Below are 25991 nucleotides of genomic sequence, written 5' to 3'. Positions count from 1 at the left end.
AGTGGCACGATCTCAGCTCACTGCAAGCTCTGCCTCCCGGGTTCACGCCATTCTCCTGTCTCAGCCTCCCAAGCAGCTGGGACTACAGGCGCCTGCAGCACGCTCAGCTAATTTTTTATTTTTAGTAGAGACAGGGTTTCACCATGTTAGCCAGGATGGTCGAACTCCTGACCTCATAATCTGCTCATCTCGGCCTCCCAAAGTGCTGGGATTACAGGCGTGACCCACTGCGCCCGGAGAGCTCATTAATTTTAAATTTTCAGTAAAGAGAAAAATCAAGCATTTAATCTGCTTTTCTTATAAGAAACATATTCAGGGTAACCAAATACTTGAGGGAAGGTTTCTCTACATAGAATTCCAGCTAACTGATGAAGAAGAAATGAAGAAATTAGAACACCACCATTTGGCAACTTCTAATCAATTACTAGATCTAGACAATGATCATCAGTGGTTGCTAATGTCACCAAAAAAGAGATGACCAGATATCATGTGCCTCCCAACAGAACAACACAGTAATATGTATGAAAGATTTTGCCCAAACAATCAAACTGAATCTGATCAAGCCTCTATGTCTAAAAACAACCACTATTTTACGGGACACCGAGAATAGAGGAACACATTAAACAGCACCATGAAGATGCAATCAGCAAAATCCACACTGCAAGAAACACTACAGGATAAATGACAGATTCTTCCACAGTAACACCAACAAAAATTTGTAAGACAGAAAAAAGAGATGGATGGACCACCTATAAGAGACATAAGAGAATTATGAAATGCATTGACCAATCTCAATTGATAGATTTTGTTTGGATCCCCATTCAAACAGTGCCCTGTAAACTGGGAAAATGCAAACACAAACAAATATTTAATGGTATAAACAAATATTAACTTTATTTTAGTTGTGATAACAGCATTGAAATTATCTTTAAAAACAGAATTCCTATATTTTAGAGATACAATATGAAATATTTAAAGAGGCTATGATGTAAGATCTGAGATTTGCTTTAGAATAATATGGGAAAGGGTCAGGGTATAGATTAAATACCACTAGCCATGAATGGGTCAATACTGAAGCTATTTTTTCATATGCTTGATATTTTTATGATAAAATTAAAAGTACAGATCTTTCAAAAAGGTGTTGTTTTTAGGAAGCCATATCCTACTATTATGTAAAATTGTTACTGCTGTTCTACCCAATCTGATTAGGCAAGAAGAAGTAACAGAAAACAAGAAAGGAAGCGGCAAAAATCATTCTTGTTTGCAGATGGTATGATTGCATGCCAGGAAAAACTCAAGAAAACAACTAAAATCTATTTTAAAAAATAAGAGAATTCACTAAGGCAATGGTTTCAAATTTAATACATAAAATCGATAGCTTTCTTTGTACCTACAAACAGCAACATGTTGAAAATAATGAAATGAAAGTCGGCATTTAGAAAAACAATGAAATGGCTAAAACGACAAGGAGCAGACAAGATATGTGTTGAATTTTTATGAAAAAACTGTATTGATGAAAATACACGAGCTTGAATAAATGGAAAGATAAATCCTTTGCTGGCTAGAAAGACTATGTTGTAAAGCTGACATTTTTTCCCCTAAATGGACAGACTTTAAGCATGCCTAATAAAGATACAGTAAGAGTGTAGTGGGCTGGGTGCAGTGGCTCATGCCTGTAATCCCAGCACTTTGGGAGGCTGAGGTGGGCGGATCACCTGAAGTCAGGAGTTCAAGACCAGCCTGATCAACATGGAGAAACCCTGTCTCTACTAAAAATACAAAAATTAGTCAGGTGTGGTGGCGCATCCCCTGTAATCCCAGCTACTCAGGAGGTTGAGACAGAAGAATCGCTTGAACCCAGAAGGCGAAGGTTGCAGTGAGCCAAGATCGCACCATTGCACTCCGGCCTGGGCGACACAGTGAGACTCTGTCTCAAAACAAAACAAAACAAAACAAACAAAAGAGTTTGCAGTGAATAACTAGACAAGCTGGTTTTAAAGTTCCCACGGAAAAATAAAAGTGCAAAAATATCCAGGAAAAAAATCTGAAATGGAATGATGGTGGCAAGGTCTGAAAGTAGCCCTACCAGGTAATAAAATGCACCATAAATCCCCAGTAAATAAAGCAGCCTGGGTCTGGAACCTGAATGGACCATCCCTGTAACACATCCAGAAACAGACCGAGACCCACATGATGATTTGGGTATGGTAAAGGCAGCATTTCAAACCTGCAAGGGAAAGATTCCTTGGATAGCTCTGGCATAACTGGCTAGCTGTTGGGACAAAATGCCTAAAATGTAACTTTTCCTGTATCCATACACCAAGATAAATTCCAGATAAATCAATTATTTAAATAATTTAAAATAATATCAAAGTTCTGGAAGACAGCTATTTATTTATTTATTTTATTTATTTATTTATTTTTTGAGATGGTGTCTCACTCTGTTGCCCAGGCTGGAGCACAGTGGCACGATCTCAGCTCATTGCAACCTCTGCCTCCCAGGATTCAAGCAATTTTCCTGACTCAGCCTCCCAAGTAGCTGGGATTACAGGCACGCGCTGCTGCGCCCAGCTTATTTTTTGTACTGTTAGTAGAGACGGAGTTTTGCCATGTTGCCCAAGCTGGTCTTGAACTCCTGACCTCAGGTGACCTGCCCACCTCCCAGAGTGCTGGGATTACAGGCGTGAGCCACTGCGCCCGGCTGACAACTTTATCTTTAAAAATAATCTTAGAAGTGTGATGGTCACACTAACCTCAAAAACTCAGTAAGCTCAAAGGAAAAGACTGATCTATTTGACTAAATGACATGTTTAGCAAAGGAAAAAGTATACCAAAAAAAGAAGAAGAAAAGAATGGTAAGCTGGGGTAAACTTTTACAATACAAACCAAAGGATTCATTTCCTTTATATGTAAAGAATAACACAAATCAAGAATGAGAAACACCCAAATTCTCGATTGCCAGGGGCTGAGGGGTGGGGAAAATGGAGAGATATTGGTCAAATGGTACAAACTTTCAGTTATGAGATGAGTAAGTGCTGGGGATCCAGTGTGTAGCATGATGTCTGTAGTTAATAATCCTGTATTGTATACTAGTAATCTGCTAAGACAATCGATCTGAAGTGTTCTCACCACACACACAAAAAGGTAGCTATGTGAAGTGATGGCTATGTTAATGCACTTGACTGTGGTAATCATTTCACCATGTAACTTATATCAATACATTACATCGTATAACTTAAATATACAAAACTTATTTGTCAATTATATACCAATAAAGCTGGGGGTGAAAATCTAACAGAGGAATGAGCACAGGAAACAAATTGGCAGTGCATTGAAAAGAAAAACCACTTATGAACATATGAAATAGTGTTTGGCTTCACTTATTATGAAAGACACATGAAATTAACAAGACACCTCTTTGTACCCATCGGCCTGGAGCTTATATCAAACAGCTGGTCATGCAGCGTTGGTGACAGTGTGGGAACCTCATACACCAACTCTCATACACAACCAAAAGGAGGGTACACTGACCCCCTTGGGAAGGCATTCTGCCTGGGCCTATCAGAGTTGGTATGCTCCTGGCCTGTACCCCTGCCACAGCCAGGAACTGCCTCTATAAAAGGACCCACACCCAAACACAAAGGCATAGCCACTAGGCTGTTCATTGCTGCACTGACTGGAAATCTCCTAACAATCGGTCCAAGGGGGCTGGTTAATAGCCCATCCCACATCCACTAAACGGATCCTGTGCTGCCACTTAAATAATCAGATGGACCTATTGCTGTTTCCAAGATATAGCAAGAAATGAAAAAGCTAAGTACAGATCCATGTGGCCAGTGCAACGTCTATTTCAGGAAAACGGCCTATGGATAAGCTGATAAGGGTCTAAGAAATTCCTGGAGAAATTCACAAGAAATTTAAGTGGCTTCCACTCTACAGAAGGACTAGAGATCTGGGATGTACAGGCAGAACAAGAGGTACCGTGGGGATTTCTCACCTTTAACTCTTGCAGCTCTTGGTCTGACACAAGCACTGTTCTGAGAAATCTTTAACTACTTCTACTAGTGAATAGAAGTTCGTATTTTAAAACATGACTAATCCCTATTCCTGCTGACTGCATGTAGTACTGGAGAAACATGATCTTGTTTGTAAAAAAGGGAAGGTCATCTGGGCTTTCATAACCCCTCTCTGGAATGCACCACCTCCCTTCTGGTCCCACAGGGTGACCTTCCTCCTGTCCATCCCCCACCCAAATATGCCAAAGAAGAGGAGGTGGGAGATGTCTTCACTTTAAGAGTCTTATCTGAACAGGTTCACCCCAATTGCCTTTTTTTTTTTTTTTTGAGACGGAGTCTTGCTCTGTCACCCAGGCTGGGGTGCAGGGGTGCAATCTCGGCTCACTGCAAGCTCCTCCTCCCGGGTTCACACCATTCTCCTGCCTCAGCCTCCTGAGTAACTGGGACTACGCCCGCCACCTCGCCTGGCTAATTTTTTGTATTTTTAGTAGAGACGGAGTTTCACCGTGTTAGCCAGGATGATCTCGATCTCCTCGTGATCCGCCCGCCTCAGCCTCCCAAAGTGCTGGGATTACAGGCGTGAGCCACCGTGCCCGGCCCCAATTGCCTTTTAAGAGCAAACTAAGTCGCAGATCCCATGTGCCCACTGTATGAAACCAGCAAAGCGGCTTTACCACTGTGAGGACCCCTGAGAGAAGGAAGGGGTGATAGGTGAGCTCAGCTCCAGGTCTGGGGAATGTAATCTCTATGCCTTCCACATGAGCCGCACGGAGCTGGAGAAGTTGATGAGCTACAGACAGGCTGTCAAGGACCCCAGGACTCTGAGGCCTGGCAGCATTTTGGCATGAGTCTCAAGATGCTGGCGGGGTGGTGGGTTTCAAAACATCCTCTTTGAGCTTTGGTTGTCAGATTAGGAGAACAAAGTACAAAAAGCAAAGTAAGATTTACCAGTCTTTGTTATTTTGTACTGGAGCTGCCACCGTTAGACCCCATTGCTTGGGACTAGCACCAGCCTTTTGGTTTTCATGAGCAAATGTTTACCTTTACAGAGAAGCTGGTTGTTCACATATACCCATCCAGAGGCAGTGACCCTCTAAGCAGCTTGGGCTAGAGCTGCTGCCAGCCACTACATCCTGCAGGAGGGGACATCCTGAGGGTGGCTTTCAGATTCCTCCCCACAGGAGAGGCAGTGCATCCCCTGCACAATCCATACTTTCACAAGGAGGTTTTCTGTGCAGTGTTAACCTTCCCGGTCTGAGAGGGTCGCTAGACCCCGAGAGCTTTCCACAGACAGTGATCGTGGCAGGCTCTTCCTCACGATGCCTCTGCTGAGAGAAGGCTGTGATCCTAAGACTGACAGGGGCCAGCAGCTCTGGCATCTGGAACGTTCCCCTCCACTGAACTCTCTGGCACTTGCATGGTAGATCTTCTCTAAGTGAAGGCTCTTCCTCACCCACTCTGTGCCGAGGGTTGCCAGGAAGTGCAGTGTGAAGGTGATGAGCTCAGATTCCAGACTGGTTTGAATCCTGGCTCTGCCACTTGCTACCTGGTGACCTTCAGCCCAGGATTCACTCTCCCTGAGCTGTGGATACAGTGATTGTTGAGTTGATATACTTAAAACACTTAGATCTGGGCCTGGCTCAAAGCAAGCACCTGATAGGTCTTACCTATCCCTGGTATACGAAGGCATGGTGGGTAAGGAGGAATCACCTCGGCTAAGAGTTTATGTGTCAAGCACCAAGACGTGGGTCCAAGTCCAGGCTTTGTCCCCCACACAGCCATGGGACCGCACACAAGTGACTGCAGCCTCACTGTGCATCAGTTTTCTAACCTATAGGATGGGGGAAAGCACTTACTCCTCATGTGGTGGTTGACCAGGCGACATGAAATAGAGAGATGTCACACAGCACAGGGAGTGGGACACCAAGCTCCGAGGGTTCACATGGTATCATTTAGTTACTGTTATTTTATTTCTCATTACCAATAATTATCTGATACGAAATAAGGCAGAAGCTGGGACCAAATACTCATGAATCCTCCAGGAACATTTCCCTCCAGGGCAATTTCTCAGACACAAATGGGGTGGAGGAGCTGCTCCTCCCTTACTCAGAGGCTTCCCAGGAACTCACCCGCTCAGCCTCAGCACTGGACATGCCAGGAAGCTGGAAGGGCCCATAGCGGGATGGGGAGTGGCGGCAGGCACCCAGGGCTGATTCCAGACCTGCCCTGCCTTCATGGAAGGCCCAGGATTTGATTGTCTGGCCCACACTAACATCTGAGAGGCTGGTCATGTGACACAGCTCTGGCCACGAAGAAATAAGCAGTGTGTTGAAGAGGCTTCTGGGTCTGTTAAGTAAGGTTCAACTAGATATTCAGAGGCCCGCAGTGTCCTAAGGCTCAGCTAGACACAGGGCTGTCTACTCCAAGGAAATAAGGCAGATGCCAGTTTGCCTCCTGGACTCTCCGGTGGGAATCCACGCTGTACCCACACAGCTAGTCTCATGGGCCCCTGGATGGGTCAGCTGCAAAGGTACAAAACTCCCACCAAGAAGGGCACGTGCAACCCATCTGGTCTAAGAGTCTTATGCTCCCAGCAGCCAGTATCTCTCACAATCACTCCATGGGTGGGGCAGAGCTTCCCGGGTCACCCTCAAGAGACATGCCCAGTCACAAAAGTTACCACCGTGGGAAGCTCAAAGCCCTGGATGCCCCGTCCCCCAAGCATTAGAATTTTTCCATCTAGATACAGTTTATCAAAAAGAGTCACCTCACCATAAGCAATGCTGCCTGGAGACATAGCTGACACGCTGCCTTTCAGGTTACCCAGGCACACCATGAAAGGGAACAGACGGTCCGATTCTCATGCAGAGAAGTCATCACCTCTTAACCCACAGAAAACCTTTGCTTTCCTAATGTCAAGGGGAGGACGTCCAGCTGGTGTGGACTTCAGCCCTTTTCCTTTTCTCTTCCTGCCTAGAAGCGGCAGCAATGGCTGGGGCTGCTCACACACTGTGTGACGATGAGGTGACAAGCCTGAAGAGGAGGTCAAGAGATGCAGCAGTGCCGGTCCTTACATCACTGAGCCATTGAATCGGCGGCCTCTTGCCTCTGGACTTTTTTTTTTTTTTTTTTGAGACACAGTCTTGCTTCGTCACCCAGGCTGGAGTGCAGTAGCACGATCTTGGCTCACTGCAACTCCCACCTCCTGGGTTCAAGTGATTCTGCTGCCTCAGACTCCCAAGTAGCTGGGACTACAGGCGCACGTAACCATGCCTGGCCAATTTCTGTATTTTTAGTAGAGATAGGGTTTCACCATATTGGTCAGGCCGGTCTTGAACTCTTGACCTCTTGATCCACCCACCTCTGCCTCCCAAAGTGCTCTGCCTCCCAGTGAGCCACCACGCCCAGCCCTGGACTTCTTTATGTAAGACACACTCCTCCTATTTGTGCAAGCTAATGTTAGGTGGGGATTTTGATACTTGTACCCAAATGCATTCAAACTGATAAAGGTGTTTAATTTGGAGAAGCTTTTCCCAAATTCATTATATTCTAGGGTTCTGCATCACCATTATAACGATCTCTTCCTGTTGCTGAGTAAGATTTTTGGTCCATAAAGGCCTCACTGAATATAAATGCTGTAATAGTAAGGGATATTCTTTTGCTTAAGTTTTCTATGTTTTCATAACAATCAAAGGACTTCTCTCCTATAGAAGAAACTATAAATTCAGATTTTCCATATTGGTTCCAGTTGGTCACAGCAGTTTTAGCCCTTCTGAATTGGTTTAAGACATCCGGCCATGTTTGAATTTGCTTTGGAACAGTCTGAGTGGTGCAGGGAACCAAGTCTTCTGGGATGCCAGGAGCTAGAGTCAGAGGTACCCCAGGCATCCCTCGCAATCCCACTCCCTGCAGATATGAGATTGTCAAGGGCTGGGGAATTTAATGTCTAAATCACCTCCTAGTGTGAGAGTTCTGTCCAGATGACACCATGATACACTGAAAAGTGAGCTTCTTGGATCCACGAGACCCTGCCTCACGGGAGCAGTGTGACTGGCAATCCCACCCGGGCTTCTGCCCGCCGAGGAAAATGGCACAGTGATGTACTGCATTCTCCCTGCTCATCAGGGGCCAGCTCCTATACGTCAGGAACCCAATCAAACCCTACGAGCGGGAATGCGGGGAGTGTGGTCTCTTCCAGGAATCATCATAACCTGCTGTGGCCTGAAGAAAACCAGTATGAGCCCGTTTGAACCAGATAAAATGTACCTAAAACCACATGCAAACTGCTGGGCAAAACCCATTTGAGCCTATCTGAATTGGTCAAAATGGAACCAAGTCTATCTGAATTATGTGATATTAATTCTGATGGTTTAAAACAGATTTTCACCCAATCTGAGCAGCATTAAGTCAGTTATAACAGTTGAAATTGATTTGAGCCAGTTAATCCAGTTTCAACCAACTGGAACTGGTTTAGCCTGGTTCAAACTAGTCCTCTAAAGGCAAATTTGGGGGCTTCAGTTCCCCAGGCTTTAGCTGTTTGCTAAAAAAAGAAAAGCAGTATGGGAAGGGCTGAAAGTCATTTATTTCTGAAGACTAATTTACCTTGCTCCCATAAATATTCATAAGAATTAATTACCAGCTTATTGAAAGAATTAATGAAATTCACATTGTTTATTATAACACATTAGCAGGGGCAGGAAACATCCTCCTGGCAAAGAGAGAAATCCTACTGAAAAGCCCTTTACTCTGAGGTTGGAGCACTAGAAGCAAACCCAGGGGATCTCCTACAGGAGCCCCATAAGGTCTCTGGATGCTCAGCTCCATCAAAGCCAGGCAGGTGTGCTCCCCATCCCCAAGAGTGACACAGAACATATCGACCAGTTTCATTCTTTATCGAATGTTGAAATGCACTATTAACCCCCTCAAAAGGGTGGAACGGTAAAGAAAACAAAGGATCTAAAAAAAAAAAAAAGCCTGAATTTGAATGCCACCCTCATCAGAAGTGTTAGCTATAACCAGCTGCTTATAAAGACACATCTCAATCTATTCAGTCATCAGTGTTGTCTGCGATGCAATTAGCAAGGGCGTAATTAAAGGAGATGGTCTACCTTTCCTTGTATCAAAGCAGGCAGATCAGCTGGACTAAGTAGGCCACTGAGTGGGCCTACGCAGTGTTCAAACAGCCAATGGCCAAGCACCTTGCTGGTAGGTAGGCACCCTTTGTAAACAAGCTTTGCAGGCGAATGCCGAAAGTAAAAGCATCATTTGTTTTGAAGTAAAATGCAACTGCCCCTTGAGAGAGAAAATTAAAAGTCACTTACCAGCCACAAAACTTGGAAATGATGCCACCTTCTTTGTCTGTTAGGAAAAATGGAAAAATATATCAATTGTCAGTAGGTAGCCCACAAGGTGAGCTAAGCAGGGCTGTGATATGTGTCATAATGAGAAAAGCAAACCCCACCATGAGTGACGGTGTTCCCAAGGTATCAGCTCCATACAGCAAACCAGTCTGCTGCAGGCAACATGATGTTGGGGAGTGGCCCAAAAGCCCACCGTCTAAAACTTAGGGACCCTCAGACTAGCATATCTTGACTAGAAGGGAGTCTAGAGACCATCCAACACAATGGTGCTCCAAACGGTGGGCATGAGAGCCATCCAGGCACGTCTTTAAAAGCAAGATAAAGGAGACTGGATACCACTCCATCGGTGGCCATCATTATTTCAACAAAGTTAAACAATCTCATCTAAACTACATTACCGAGAAAGGGGAAATAACTTCCATCATAGCACTGTTAGTTTATAGGAAATCGTTTGTTAAAACCTGTTGTTGATTTAGAACAGTGGCTCTCAACTGGGATGATTTTTGTTCCCAAAGGGACATTAGGCAATGTCTGGAGATATTTTTGGTTACCACAAATCAGGGGTGAGGATGGGGTAGGTACAAGGATCTAGTGGGTTGAGGCCACGGATGCTGCTCAGCTCCTACAATACACAGGACAGTCTCCAAAACAAAGAATTACCTAGGCCTCAATGTCAGTGGTGTCATTGTTGAGAAACCCTAGTTTAGAACATCGTTATCAGACAATGAATAGAATGGCTTTTTATAAAATTAAGAAGTACCAACGATCCCCCACCCCCACACATACATCATCTGCAACACATGAGCACTCCATGTGCATGGCCCTAATAGCAGGGAGGCCCTCTCCTCCCTCCTCCCAGGCCAGCGTGCCGTCACCCCTCCCCATATGGTGACACCAACTTGGCTTGACCTGGACTCTCTCTCCCCCAGGCACTGGGTGGGACGAGAACATCATGGACTAAGTGAGCAGACCACAACTCAGTGGGTCACTCCATCATTAGATGAGCGTTTCGGCCCAGAACTCTCATCCTTGAAAAAAATTACCTCTGGAATGTTGTTATTGTCAACAGGTCCATTGAGATCAGAGCGCTGCTGCTTCCTTGGCTGCTCCAGACCATTGCAAACCTGGAAGTGGGGAAGTTAAAGATCGTGATTTTATATGTTAGAGAAGTGCAAGATGCAAAACCTGGATATGCAATGTGATACAATTTTGTAAAATGCATGTGTATGTCGGTGTGTGTATAGGTGTGTGTGCAGTCATCTATTTAATTATACTTAAACTGCTATGGACTTAATATTCTATTTTCATACTTCTAAAAAAGTTATTTTAAATCATTTTTAAATTTATTATCTTTTGATTGCAGTAAAATGCACATAACAAAAAGTTCACCATTTGACCACTTTTAAGTGTACAGTTCAGTGGCACTAAGTACATTTACACTGGTGTACAACCATGGTCACCATCCACCTTCAGAACATCTTCCTCTTCACAAAACTAAAACTCTGTACCCACTAAACAAACTCCTCAATACTCCCCAACCCCAACCCCAACCCGAGCTCCTGCCAACCACCATTCTACTCTCTGTTTCCATGAATCGGGCAGCTCTATGCCCCTCATGTAAATGGAGTAATTATATAGTCAGTATGATCCTTTTGGAACTGGCTTATTGAACTCAGCGAAATGTCCTCAAGGGTCATCCACCTTGAAGCACATGGCAGAACTTCCTTCCTTTTAGGGCTGAATCACACTCTGCTGTGTGTACACGCCGCCTCTTGTTTATCCAGTCATCTATTGATGGACACTTGGATTGCTTCCAATTCTTGGCTATTGTGAATGGTGCTGCTATGAACATGGGTGTGCAAATATCTCTTGAGTCTTCACTTTCACTTCTTTTACGTACATACCTGGAGGTGAAATCACTGGATCATAGGATAATTCTATTTTTCCGTTTTTAAGGACTTTCCGCACTATTTTCCACAGGAGTAGTGCCATTTACGTTCCCACCAACAGTGCCCAAAAAGTTAAAAGTCATATTTTAAAAAACCTAAATACTTGGATGAGAATAAATGCAAAGTAGCCAATCTATTACTACAAAATATAAAATGCCCCAAGTACATGTCATAAGTCTTCTCTCAAAGAAGACACCAAACTACAACTGCTTCTACTTTAATTAGTAAAATTTAAGGTTAGGTATATTTTCTCCATTTAGTTCCTTAGATCATTCAGAAGACAGAAGCCAGATCCATAGCCCTTAAATCCCTGTCCAAACCCCAAAGGAGGTTCCGGAGCCTGCATGGTAAGTCCAGTTCCAGAACTTTCTGGAAATAAATGATCAAGAAATAACAATATGATGATGGCAAGGATGACACTGATGATAAAAGTTACATTTACCAGCTGGGCGAAGTGGCTCACGCCTGTAATCCCAGCACTTTGGGAGGCCGAGGCAGGCAGATCACTTGAGGTCAGGAGTTCGAGACCAGCCTGGCCATCATGGTGAAACCCTGTCTCTACTAAAAATACAAAACTAGCTGTGCGTGGTGGCGGGTGCCTGCAATCCCAGCTACTCAGGAGGCTGAGGCAGAAGAATCACTTGAGCCCAAGAGGCAGAGGTTGCAGTGAGCCAAGATGGTGCCACTGCACTCCAGCCTGGGCAACACAGTGCGATTCAGTCCCCCCCCAATAAATAAATAAACAAACAAACAAACAAATAAATAAAATTTAAAAAAAAACAGTTACATTTACCTAATTTACCCAGCACCTTAGGGTTTACAAAAACCTTTTGTGTACATGATGAATATTCTCCCCACTGCTTGACAGGTGAGAAAACCGGTCCCCAAGTGTTGAGCCGGCTTCTCTCGGAGTCAGGTGACGCCACGAGGCGTGGCTGCCAGCCCTGTCCCCTGTCCTAGCCTATCAGTGTCTTGCTCTTTGATGGAACTCTGCCTCTCTGGGGGCTTGAGAAAAATTAAACCACCTGGGCCCACCCTCCCAGCACTGATGGGGACAGACATGCCGTGCCCCAGGCAGCCGGAATGATTGCTGGCTAAGCCTCCCCTCCAGGATCACAGACAACACTGAATTTCGAGGCAATGGGAGTGGGGGATGCAGGGAAGCAGGCACCGGTGCTGGGCTTTAAGGATGGTGAGGGAGAAGGGAGAGCATTGCTGCTACATCTCAAGAAAGCTACATGGGGCTGCCCTTTCTAGAGCTGAGGGGGTGCAGGGGTGCAGCTGGGACTCAGTAGTGCTGAAGTCTGGTTGGTCCCTGCCTCCCCTGGTCCTGCTGCCCCTACCCCTAAGCCCCATGAGCTCACAGGCCTAGCCAGACCACACCCTGCTGTCCTGGCATGACCAAAGGCCCGGCTCTGGCTTGTCTGGACTGCGGGCACGCTGCCCTGCTTCTCGAAGCCTGGCATCCCAGGAGCAAAACCCATCCTTCCCCCCAACAAGAGGGCTGTGATCTGCCAGGACTCCACTGCAGCAGACCCTGTGCCGAGCAAGCTGAGCAGACAGTGCCACTTTCTGCAGGGCTGAGACTGGCCCAGGTACCGCTCCTCCAAGGTTTCTCCCCCTCACCCATCCCCAGCACCGCTCTTCCTCCTATGGCCAAGGAACACCAGGCAAAAGCTCCCACAGGATGCAACAAGAGAATCTCGCCTCAGACGCCGCTCACGTTCTCCTAAAGTAAACCTTATTTGGGACATCCCCCAGAGAGCTCTGCTGAGGACACTTTGCTATTTCGAGGTGCACACAGCACACGTTGGTATTTTACCCGCTCATCTGGAAGTTCCCCAACACAGTGCCCTTCGGCATGGACTTGGTTTCCTGAAGCCCTTCCCTGCCTCACTAGTTGCTGGACAGGTGACGGTCATCTCCAAAAAACCCCCAAAGAAATCAACCAACCAACCAGCAAATGAAATCAGGTTAACAACATCCGTTCTGCAAGCTGGGTGGGATTTAATGTGTCAGGCAGAGGGAGCGTCACAGTCGTAGGGCAACAGACTCTCATCAGGCGGCCAGATAAGTCAGGGGTTGGGGGATACAATAGGGGCTGCATCCGCCATGGGTTAGGGCTGGGCCAGCCACTGTACCTTTGTGCAACTTCAAGCCAGGGCTCAAGGCTTGGCTGGGGATGCAGACTGATGCCCGCACCCCCATGCCCTACTCACGGGACTCCCCAGTGCGGGGGCCATAGTATGGGGTGTCCACGGGCAACACAAGCTTGTCTCTACGGGTGACCCTTTCCTCCACATCAGCGTTTCCTCTAACTCCCTCCCAAGCAGGTGTCCACTCATCACCATGACAACCACATCTCACAATAAACAGCCAGAGTTACTTTCCAAAGAGGCAGGAGGGTGGGCTTGTGACGCTTCTCCTTAGGAGAGCCCATCTGGTGCTCTAATTTCCATCTCAGGGCTGGCGGCGTTGGGGGGCTGGCAGCATCTGAAGTTCACACAGTTGGAGGCCCACATGGATTTGGGGCTCCAGGCATCCTAGATAAAGATGCTATTTAAATCCTGTCATGCCCTCCCCAAAGTACAGCAGACAGTCACCCCTGAAAACAAGATGCCAGCCAGGGCCACCTCAACTCCCCACAGCCAACAGGGGACACGGGGTCCCATCCCTCGCTGAGTAGCTGTAGTGGAGCCTGAAACCCACATCAGCCATCCACTCGGAGAAGGCGGTGGCACAGCATGAGAATCAGCATGTGTCCGCGGAGCTCAGAGGACATAAAATTAACGTGGGGTGTGGGACAGACGCTTCACAGCACACGGGACCCAGGGACAACTGTTCAGGGCAGAGATAAATGATTGTAATAAAAATACACTAATGCCCATAAATCTTTCTAATAAACACCTTGGCTCCAGTTGGTGAAACTAAAGCTTGGATTTTTAAAAGTGTCAATTCTGATTTTGTCTGCTTGATGAAACTGAAAATACAGCAATATAACCACATTGCTTTGGATGAACCAACATCAAACCAGTGCACACCCACTCCGCTCAGGCCATCTGCCACAAAGGCAGAAGGCTTCCAAGCACTCTGGAATGACAGGCACGTCAGAAGCTGAGGTTAGGGACAGAGGGCATCAGCGGAAAGCCAGGCTAGCCACAGCCATCCCCAGTGGCCTGTGAAAATTCTCCCCATGCATGACCCTGTGACAGGGAAGCCCTGGGCGGATGAATGACTCCACTAGATGACAGTCTTCTCCGGGAGTCACTTCATGATTCCTGTTTTCAAAAGAGGCCATCATCCCTACTCATCTGATATTTCAACAGGGACTTCTTCCTCCACCCAGCTCAGGAGGGGCAGCCAAGACCTGCCACAGCACCAGAGCTCCAAGCAGGACTGGTGACAGCGTGACCCCTTGGTCGGATGGAAGGTCTCACTCGGCAGCGCGAACGTCCTCTTTCAGAGGCCCTTGGATCCGTCCCCTGACATCTGCGTGGCTCAGAAAACATTACAGTATTGTTCTTTTCCTTCCACTCCTCTTTACAATTCAGGTCACTCCTGTGATGTTTATCTTGAGGAGAATGGAAGCTTGGACAGAGTATTTATTCTTATAATAGCTACACCCCGGGGGGAGATCATATCTTTTCAAAGCAGATCTGTGGCTTAAAAGTATCACCACAAGACACATTGGGAAAACCAGCCAGTCAGTCTGTACTTCAACATCTCTAGGCAGGCCTGTGAATGGGAGGAGGAAGGGGAGTCCCTCCTGCAACCCAGTATCCAGGCATTTCATGGAACATATTTATACTAAAAAATAATTCACTATCTACCTGAAATACAACTTATTTTTTCAATTGCTTATTATGGTAAAGTACACATACAACAAAATATACTATCTTAACCATTTTTGAGGGTACAGTTCAGGGTTATTAAATTCATAATGTTGTACAACCCCGAGAAACCAAAATTCTATACCCAACTAAATTCAAACGTAACTGGGCACCCTATACTGATATTTGCTGAGTCCATCAGCTCCAGGGGACAGACAGACTGATAGCACACTCTGGCCTGGCTTTATTCCCCGTGCTTGGTCTGCTGAAATCTCTCCTCCATCACCGACCACTGGGGCCACCTGCACACATCCTCCACTTCATTGTTCACTGTCTCTTCACAGAGCCCTGTAAAGGGCAGGCAGTGGGTGGCTGTGTCCAGTGCAGCATTTCAGAGCAGAATCATATTTGTCTAAACTTGTCACTGCATTTTGAGGCTTTGTCAAGTACCGTCCAGAAGTGGGCCCACATGGCCAGGCCTGAACAGGTGCCTGTTGTATGCCCCGTACGGCACAGGGCAGCTCTTGCTGAGGACAGGACGATGCATACAACAAAGACCCTGACCTGGGACAGCTCACCTTCCAATGTGGAGACAGAACCCAGTGATCCTGCCAGCCTCAGACCCTCCACAGGATGAGCCAGGGTATAAACAGACACACACATGAACAAAAGCAGGCCCTGGGAGATCAGGCCAGAGGAGCTGAAGCAGTGAGGCCAGAGACCAAACCATCAAGGTCTCAGTCAGCACTTAAACCATTAAGCAACAGGCCTGCTTAATTTTTTTCCTTTGAAAGTAATCAGAACCCTCATGCATTGCTGGTGAAAATGTAAAATGTTCTGTCACTGTGGAAAACATCGTGGTTCCTAAAAACAGTAAACACTGAATGACCACATGACCCAGGAATTCCACTCCTAGAAATACACCCAAAAGAGCTGAAAGCAAATGTCTACACACAAGCTTGTATATCTGTGGTCACAGTGGCACTGTTCACATTAATCATATGGTAGAAACAACTCAAATGTCCATCAATGGATGAGTGGATGAATAAAATGTAAAACAGCCATTCAGCGGAATATCACTCAGCCACAAAAATAAACATACTACAACAGGGATGAACCCTGAAAACATTATGCTGGTGAAATAAGCCGGATATTAAAGGGCACATATTGTCTGATGCCATCTTTATGGATTATCCAGAATAGCCAAATCCAAATGAGAGAAAACAGATTTTTCATTGTGGAGGCTGGGGGGAGAGGGAAGAAGGGGGAGTGACTGCTTAGTAGGTACAGGGTCTCCTCTGGGGGCAGTGAAAATGTTCTGGAACTAAACAGCAGAGGTGGTTGCACAACACTGTACTAAATGCCACTGAACTGTACACTTTAAAATGGTAAACTCTGTGTTCCGTGTGTGTTACTACAGTTTAAAAATAATGGGATAAGCAAGAGCAAGGAGAGCCCTGTAAGGCTCTCAAACATATGCCCCATGAGAGCCCCTTCACCCAAGCTCTACGGAGGTCACCCGTCAGCCTGTACTGAGCTAACCCTCCAGTGACTGACACCCAGGCAAAGTGGGAGATGGTCCAGGGGAGGGAGTGAGTCATCCAGGTAGCAGAGGCAGCTGTCCATCAACCACTGACACCCCCTTCTCCTGGTCACTGGCCTCACATACCAGGCGCCGTGCTGGGTCCGTCTGTGTGGAAAGTGGGAGCTCCACCCATCCTTCCCCCACAAAAGGGCTGTGCTCCACCTGCAACTCCACTGCAGCAGACCCCGTGCTGACTGCGCTGAACAGACAGCGCCCCTTTCTGCAGGGCTGAGACTGGCCCAGGGAGAGTCACCCCCTAGTGCTGCAGAACTAGGGAGAATTCCATTGGCTTTTATTCAATTCTCAAACGAGAAAATCTTCATCAACCCTTTCTAATACCATTGCTTAGGTGCCGGCATGACTGCTTCTGCCACTGAGTCTACACGTTTGCTGTAAACATCTGCAATTTTTCCATCCTGCTAACTTAAAAGCAAGAAGCCCTGTGTGCATAGTTTAATTACAGCAACCCACTGGGGCTAAAAATCAATCACGGGGCTTTATCAGAGGCTCAAGCCTGCAGTTCTCCCAGGAGGCTTGACCTGTGACCTCCCCTGTGGCCTCCACACTTGGCCTCGAGCCCTGCATACGTTCTGAGAAAACTAGCTTGACATCTGAAAAATGAAGGTAATGATGGTGCCCAAGCCAAAAGGAAATTAAATGACCAATAGTAAGTCGATATTAGACTTTGGTTTCCAGAGGGCATTTTCTACAGTATTTAACTTCCACTAATTTATGTAGGCCACATCTCTGTTCTCCTAATGAGGAGGCCACAGTTCCAGTCAATAAGATTAGTCCTAATAAGAAAAAAACTCAGTCTCAATGGAACTGCCTAAGGCTGCAGACATTAAAACAAAGTCCTACAACTCATAATGTGAAAAACAAGTTTCACCAGATGATGTAGAAAGAAGATACCAATGATCCAGTTAACTTCACTAAATCTACCTGTCTACTTTTATGAATATACACAGAATATCTGGGATATTTAAACTTGTGGAAAAGGCAAGAAGATAGCAGAAATAGCTATTATTTAATGGTGGATTTAATGGTATATGTTTATTTTAATGACACAAGGCATGACCACCACCACTTTACTATAAGCCATAGCCTGTAGGATCTATGTTCCTTCCACTCCTGCCAAGGTGGGGTCATGACCCACACAAGACTTAGGAGAGAAGGGGAGGCTCCCACCTCCCACTCAGGATGTGGCTGTATTATTTACTCAGGGCGCATTTTGGCCTTGAATGTCCTCCTGAAACCTCCCAGGGATGTGCCAACCCACCGCCCCATGACCACACACGCCAGGTCCACAGGCCCACAGGCCTGAATGGGTGTAACCATAGCTCATCCCTACTGTGGCTACATCCAAACAGTTCTCATTGGCCCAAAGTGTTTTTGCTTCTTTGTGGGTGATACAGTTTGGATATTTGTCCCCACCCAAATCTCATACTGAAATGCAATCCCCAATGCTGGAAGTGGGGCCTGGTAGGAGGTGTGTGGATCATGGGGCAAATCTTTCACGCAAGTGGGCCATCCCCTTGGTAGTAAGTGAGGTTTTGCTTTGAGCACACAAGAGATCTGGTCGTTTAAAAGTGTGTGGCACTTCCCCCTCCAACCCCTACTCTCTCTCTTGCTCCCATTCTCACCATGTGAAGTGCTGGCTCCTGCTTTGTCTTCCTCCATGATTGAAAGTTTCCACAGGGCTCCCCAGAAGCAGATGTTAGTATTTTGCTTCCTGTATAGCCTGCAGAACTGTGAGCCAATTAAACCTCTTTTCTTATAAATTACCCAACCTCAGGTATTTCTTTAAAGCAGTGCAAGAACAGCCTAACGCGGTGTGATAATGGCTACATGCGTTCAGACCGGCTCAACTTGGTTTTAGAGGATCCAAATTGGCTCAAACCAGTTATTCATCGAAAAACCTCTTCCTCTCTTTATTTCTTTTACTGTGGTAAGTATACATAAAATACAATTTACCATCTTAATCATTTTTAAGTGTACAATTCAGTGGCATTAACTACACTGACACTGTTGAGCGACCACCACCACCGGATGACCTCCAGAATGTTTCCATCTTCACAATTGAACCTCTGCACCCATTAAACACCAGCTCCCCACTCCCTGCTCTCTCCAGCCCTGACCACTGCCATTCTACTTCCTGTTTCTGTGACTCTGACTACTGTGGGTGCCTCAGAGAAGTGGAATCACACAGTACTTGTCCTTTTGTGACTGGCTCATTGCACTTAGCAGGATGTCTTCAAGGTTTGTCCATACTGTAGCCTGTGTCACAATTTTCTTCCTTTTTCAGGGTGAATAACATTCTACTGTATGTGAAATCCTTTTCTTTTGTACTTTATCGCTATGCTTGTGGTTCAGAAGAGCAAATACAAGGCCACAATGCAGCAAGAGGAGCCCTGACCCGCCATTGCTTTGCCTGTTAGCAGGTTTTGAGGGCTGGGGAATGGCTGGATGACCTCCCTCTCCTGAAGATGAATGCAAGTATTTCTAAAAGTGGGGTCCAATGAATGAATGAACGAACGAACATGCTATGTTTCACATAACTGGGGCCCAATGAATGAATGAACGAACATGCTACCTTTCACATAACTGGGGCCCAGGGAACAAATCAGAGGGGGCAGTCTCCAGAGGCAGAATCATAGGCCACCTGCAAGCACATGGGCCGAAGGACAGGGGCTGATGAGACAAGAGGGTGAAGGAGTGATGCCGCCACACACAGCAACAGCCTCCACCCTGACGTCGCACCCGAGCAGCTCTTGGGGAGCAGCATCTCCCCACCTGAAGTCCACCTCAGGCTCCCTGCACAGCCTGGCTGCACCCACAGCAGACCAGGGGGGCCACCCGTGGGGCAGGCTCAGAAGTTGAGTCAGCACCCAGTGTGTCTTAAAAGGACCAGGACCAGACGGAGACCTGGAGCACGGGTAGCTGTTGACTCTGGAGGAGCGGAACAGCTTCTGTGAGCCTAGCCCAAACATCCTTCAGCTCCAGCAGTTTGGGTCTTGGCTCGGTCTCAGCTAGAGAGAGATCAACTTCTCTTTTGTGAAGGTTGACTGGGGAATTGGGGGTAGACATGGGTGTGGCAGGTCCTGGAGGCCTCTATCAGCCCAGGAGCTCCATTCCGTTCCACATCTCCTTTCTGCACATGTCTGAGTTGTGCCTAGTTTTCCTGAGCTGCCCATGGTATTATCTGACATAGGATTAGGAGTTATTCTTGGTCAGCCTCCTATTACCATAGTCCCAAGTCTTTTCATAGTAACTGACTAGCATTGGTTGTGATCTGAATGCTTTGGGGTAAAACTCCCATGTCTGTCATCGCCACGCTGTGACATCTTGGGCAAGCATACCATGGGTGACATTATGCATCTCAGCACGTTCAGCCATGCGATCTTTCTTCCTAAACAGATATTTCTATAACTTCTTGCACCGAGCCCTGCACTTCCTAAGGAATGTCATGGACTAACCGATTTCGCCAGCTGGGTGTCTCTCAAGCCTCTGGTGCAAGAGAGGCATGATGCCAGGTGCCACGGAGGCCCAAGAACGGAAGGCATGGGGCCTCGAGAAGCAGATGCACGCAGACAGTCTGGGTCCCGTACCCAACGCTCTCACTCCCCACAGTCTGCCCTAGACACCCCAGTGGCAGATGAGTGTAATTCAAGTTAATATCTCACATAAACACACACACACACACACACACACACACACACACACACACACACACACACACACACAATGAGTACCTCGGCCTGCTGGCACCTTCTCAGGCCCTCTGTGCAAGTCCCTATAGACACTCTCCATCTACCCCTCCCATGCCTCTGCCTTCCCAATCCATTAGAACTGCTCAGGCTCAGGGGACCCTGCCAACAGGTAGCCACCGCCAACGGGTGCTTTCTTCCCTGGCAGGATCTCCCCTAACTGCCCTGCTACATGTGGCCTTCCTAATATCCCTCCCCTCAGCTCCCCAGTTCTCTTCTAGGTTCCCCTGCATGCCCCCAGTGGAACCCTCTGTCCCTCTCTCATCACTATCCCCCAACCCATGTCCTTCGCCTTCCCCTTGTCCTATTTCAGGACTCAAAGCCATATCACGATTCCAGCTCCCTCTATGCTGAGGACACCCGCACACCTTGCATGTTCTACCATCCTTGTTCACCCCCACCTTGTCAACTGAATTCCCAAAGCCCCCCTCAAAGTCCCAGAGCCTCTCCACCTGTCCCTAACTCTGCAGCCTGTCCCGGAAGCCTGCCTGGAATTGTCTTGAGCCTAGCCACACCGGGATGGGGGCAGGGAGAGTCTCACATGTCCGTCTCCCTCTAGAATAAGTTTCAAATGCAGGATAACGCCACTTTCACCTTTGCAGCCCCAGTGCCTACCACATGGCAGGTGCCAATTTGCATGGACCATGCGGGAGGGATGCGGGAGGGCCAGCCCCCACATCAGGAGCGGCCCAGCAGGGGGAGCTGGTTTTGAAGAGTGTGAATTTGGGGTAGAAACTGGAAAAAAGGTGCCCAAGGTTAAGAGAGGCTTGGCTATCATTTGGAGTCTTCCAGGCCCAGCTGGTCTGCCTGGAAGAAGAGGTGTGTGGGCTTCTCAGCTGACTTCCTATTTGATATTGGGTGTGAGAAACTCAGGGCAGCCCTTGGGGCTGTGCAGCTGTTGCCCCATCCCTCAAATCAGTGACTCTGGAGTAGAAAGAGGCGTGTGAGAACTCCCCTAGCACGACACAAGCCACACTCAGGAGGGCCCTGCAGAGGGGACAGCATCGGGGCACCTTGGGAGGCCTTAACCTGACCTCGCCCCCAACAGCTCCAGTGTGGCCCTGGCCAGTCCTAGTCTTCCTCTTGTGCTGTCTCACAAGCGGGACCCACCACCTCCTTTGTGTCACTCCCTAGGACAGGTCCACTAGTGCCTCCACCCCTGCCCAGGAGGGCCTGTACCCAAACGGGGTGTAGGGCCTTGCCCACCCACCTCCCCCAGACCCGATGAGCTTCCTATGGACTGAAAACTCATCATCATCATCATCTGTGCAAGCACTCCATGCCCCGCACCATCCATACGGACACTGCCCCAGACCAACTCCCCTCCCGACAGCCCCAGGAGATGGGGGGCTGATGGCACAGGTGGCCTGTCCAGAATGTTCCTGGGCCCCGAGCTGCTGCAGCTGGGTGGGACGCCGGCTTCCAGACAGTGGCTCCAGCATTCCTAACCACTGCACTCTGCTCTCTCCCTGAGGACTGGGGTGTGTTGAAGAGGGAGGTACTTTTTAGATCACCATTAGTGGGAGAGCTTTACGTGCTCTGCCCCAACAGTGTTTTAGAAGAATGTTTTAGAAACCCCAGCTTCACCTAGATTTTAAAAGTACCCTAAGCAACCCCAGATTCCTGATAAACTGCTCCCTGATAATAACAGCCACCCATGGTGACACGTCATCAAAAAGCTTCATACAAATCCAAGAAGGCAGCTGTGCTCACTCAGCAAACGGGCCCTGAGACATCAAGTTCAGAAGCTCACGCGGAACAAGCCAGGGTTGAAGTGTCAATGCACCCTGTGGGATTTTATTTTTCAAGGCAATCCTGGGAATCAGAAGCAGGAGGTGCGGTGTCCACCCTGTCACAGTGCTGGGAGCAGAGGTGCGTGGGAAGCAGTTCAGTACAGATGACAGAGGACACAGGAGCACCCCAAGAACCCTCCTGTGCAGCCTCCCTGTGTGCCTGATGCCATGGGTGGGTAAAGCAGGGGCACTGTAGACTCTGGGGCATGGCTGCAGAAAGGAGGGAGCCAGCTATACTCCACTGAGGCCTAGGAGGCTGGAGAGTACCTTCCCCTGCCCAGGCGGCCCGTGCCCCAATGCCCCCCATAAACCTCTGCCCTCAGCACCACCTACAGGCTCTTACAGGCTCTTTCCCAAGTCCCATCCTACTGTGGGCCAGGTTTAGACAGACCCCAGCCCACTCCCTCCTGGGCGCAGTGCAAGCCCCAAAGCCCCTCTGTGCAGGACCGCCCCATCTGCACACCTGCTGCCCCACTGCATGCTGATGGAGGGGGGGGTGCCAGGGTACCACTCCTGTCTCAGTCCTCTTCTGTAAAGCAGAGACTGACACTCACTTCATATGCTGCCTAGCAGGGCATGTGTGTGAGGCTCCGGCTCAGAACACACATGGTGCCACTGTCTCCCTGGGGGACACACCCAGTTACCTGTGCTTTTAGCACCTTCTCTCCCTTGGCGCCAGACTCCTCTCACACTATCAGAAGGTTCTTCAAAAAGCCAGGCCCTACTGAATGCCAAGTCACGGCCAAAGCATCTCTACAATGAGCAATGATGCACAATTCTGCGTTTGATGCGACCTCTGGGCCTTCTATCATGCTTCGCTTTAACTGTTGTGTGAAGGCTCTTTCTAGAAGGCACCAGCTGGGCCAGGGATAAACAGAAATCATGAAAACCCCAAATAATCAAAATGCGTATTTGGTTTGCCATTCCAAGGGATGAAACTATTCTACACTTGTTGAGTAAATCAAATACCTCAACTCAATAGCCATGGAGGTCCTGGACAAGGAATGCCTGCAGCTCCAGAAATCTCCAAGGTCCCAAGGAGCAAGTCTCTGCAGGGAGAATTTCAGGCAGGGCTGACCTTTTCAGAGTATCTCCTGATAGATGTCACAAGGTAACAGGTATGATGGGGGCTCCAAAACAATCCATCCAGCCCTTGCCAAACCTGTATGTTCCACAGGCCACCCAGAGGCATCCAGAGAACATGCCATCCAGGGCCAGCCACCCCACGGACCCGCAGAACTAGGATCTTTGGTGCTGGACAAACAGGCTCTTACAGTGCCCCCCAGGAGTGCGGGTGAGTCGCCCCAGGAAAAGCAATGATCAACAAACTACTCTCTTCAAGGGAAGGTGCCAAGGATGTGCCAGGTCCACAGGCTCATCCCTGAAGCTATGAGACTGAGCCAGGCACTGGTGCCCAGTTGGGGTCCTCCCTCCACCCCCGCTTCACTGCCTGATAGTAGAGGGCCACATGGGTAGGTGTAGGAGTACTAATTCCATCAGGTCACTCAATACGAGCCTGGCTGGACCCAACTCATGTACTCCTTAATCACTGCATGTTTAAAAAAAAAAATCAATACTTTATGTCAACAAAGCTCAAAAAAATTAAGAAACATGTCACAATGAATAATCTTTACTTGACTTGTTTGATCCGTGGCCTGAGCTCTGGTGAACTCAGGACGTGTTAGCACTGAGACAGGGACATTTTACAGACCGGAGGCTTCTGTATCTATTGGTCACCTCACTGACACCATATCCCACTCACTGAGAACAACAGGGCATGCCAAGCCTCTCAACAGCAAGGACACAGACAACAGAGGAGAAGAGACCATCACTCTCTAGGAGGAACACTGCACAGCTCCCCCATGCTGACTCACTCTCCAGCAGGCAGGTTCGAATGCGGACTGCACAGAACTGGACGCTTTCTCTTCTAAGGTTCTTCAAGGGCTGTGTTAAGCAGTGTTTAGAGGCATGAGTTTTGGCATAATACATTCTATTCACAGGGGAGCTACTTAACTGTGCCATCTGCAGCACGGGACAAACCCGAGCTCCATCTCTCTGGGTTGCTCTAGGATTTACTGAGATCATATTCCTAACATCCCTAACATCGTGCCGGCAGTCACCACCAACACCACTGCCACCTCCACCAGCACCCAGGGACTTTACACAAACCACAAAATAAGAAACGTTAAATCTGCAGAAGCCAAGGGTCCTGATAATAACACGGCGACAACCTTTCCATCGTCACCATTTGGGGTTGCTGAATCATCCTGGAACTGAAGCACACAGGGAGAGGTCTTGGGAGTTCATGTGTCCTGGTCCTCTATTCCCCAGGGTGTAAAGCTTGGGTCTGTATTCTCCCATAGGCCCTGCCTGGAGGGAAAAGGGCTTGCTGATCCACCGTGTTTGGGAAGTACTGGCCAGACTGGCTGGTGTCTCTGCTACAGCGAACATGGGACTTTATGTTGCTCATGTGTGAGAAATCAGCAAACCTCCAAGAAGGGAAAAACTTTGCAGCAAAGTTTCCCAAAGTCATTTGCCAACCAAATACAGCCAATTCTCATTCATATAGTTACGTTCTGTAAAGCTGCCCTGAGCAGTTGAGTTGATGAATACTGAATACATTGCTCCTAGGGGTGATACAGGGTTAGGTTCCTAGGAGCCTCGGGACACATTTTTGTCAATGAATCAACACAGAACCTTGTTTTATGTGTGTTTCTGTTTATAGACACCTTGTTTAATACAGATTTCTTACAAACAATTAATTATATACAGTATTTCTTTATCATAAAACACCAGCTGAGAAGAGTTTAACACTTCCCTGAACCTAGATCACAAGACAGTAAAGTTCTTGGGTTTTCTGCCTGTCCACTGTGCTTTTTTAAATCAGGCATTGTCCCATGAATCTGCAAATTTAGCCATTCCTCCATCTTTTCCTTAACTTCATCATACACTACAGAAGTTACGTTAGCACCTCCCAGAGTGGCAGCATAGATGAATCAGCACTGTCCCTCAGCCCTGAAGGAAGCTTCTCTAGCACAGGTAAGGCACATGGCAGTCATTCTGTGCTGAGGACCACTAGACTTCAGCACCACACTTGAGGGCCATTTTACCACCCACACACACACACACACAACAAAAACGCAAAGAACTCTAAATAGACTGTGAAAAGAACAGCTGTTTACAGTGAGAGAGCAGAAACAAGAAGGCAAAGCCTTGTGCAACCTCAGCTGGGAGCGTGAGAGTTGGGGTAACTCAAATTCTTCCCTTCTCTGTACCTCCGCTAATGGCTGGAAAAGTGCCATGAGTATTGATTTCAGGGTTACAAATCAATTCCAGCAAGTTAACAAAGTTGCAAATATGAAATCCATGAATATTAAGGATCAAGTAGTACTTTGTTTACAGAATACCTCTAAGAACGTGTTTTGGGAAATCCTGACCTAGGTTTGTCTCTTTGATTTGAAAACTCGGCCGGGCGTGGTGGCTCAAGCCTGGAATCCCAGCACTTTGGGAGGCCGAGACGGGCGGATCACGAGTCAGGAGATCGAGACCATCCTGGCTAACACGGTGAAACCCCGTCTCTACTTAAAAATACAAAAAACTAGCCAGGCGACGAGGCGGGCGCCTGTAGTCCCAGCTACTCGGGAGGCTGAGGCAGGAGAATGGCGTAAACCTGGGAGGCAGAGCTCAAAAA

The 25991-nt window shown here is 47.7% G+C and overlaps 1 protein-coding gene across 1 annotated transcript in view; it reads right to left on the bottom strand.

Moving 5' to 3' along the window:
• Window positions 1-25991, bottom strand: part of APBA2 (amyloid beta precursor protein binding family A member 2) — a 199617-nt gene that overhangs the window by 32332 nt on the left and 141294 nt on the right. The window contains 2 exon segments of the mRNA XM_017867685.1: window positions 9338-9374; window positions 10420-10514. Of these exon segments, the coding sequence (XP_017723174.1) occupies window positions 9338-9374; window positions 10420-10514 (132 nt within the window).

Source organism: Rhinopithecus bieti, unplaced genomic scaffold (genome assembly GCF_001698545.2).
Source record: "Rhinopithecus bieti isolate Rb0 unplaced genomic scaffold, ASM169854v2 scaffold_4180, whole genome shotgun sequence".
NCBI classification, from domain to species: domain Eukaryota; kingdom Metazoa; phylum Chordata; class Mammalia; order Primates; family Cercopithecidae; genus Rhinopithecus; species Rhinopithecus bieti.
This window is presented reverse-complemented; position numbering and strand designations above follow the sequence as displayed.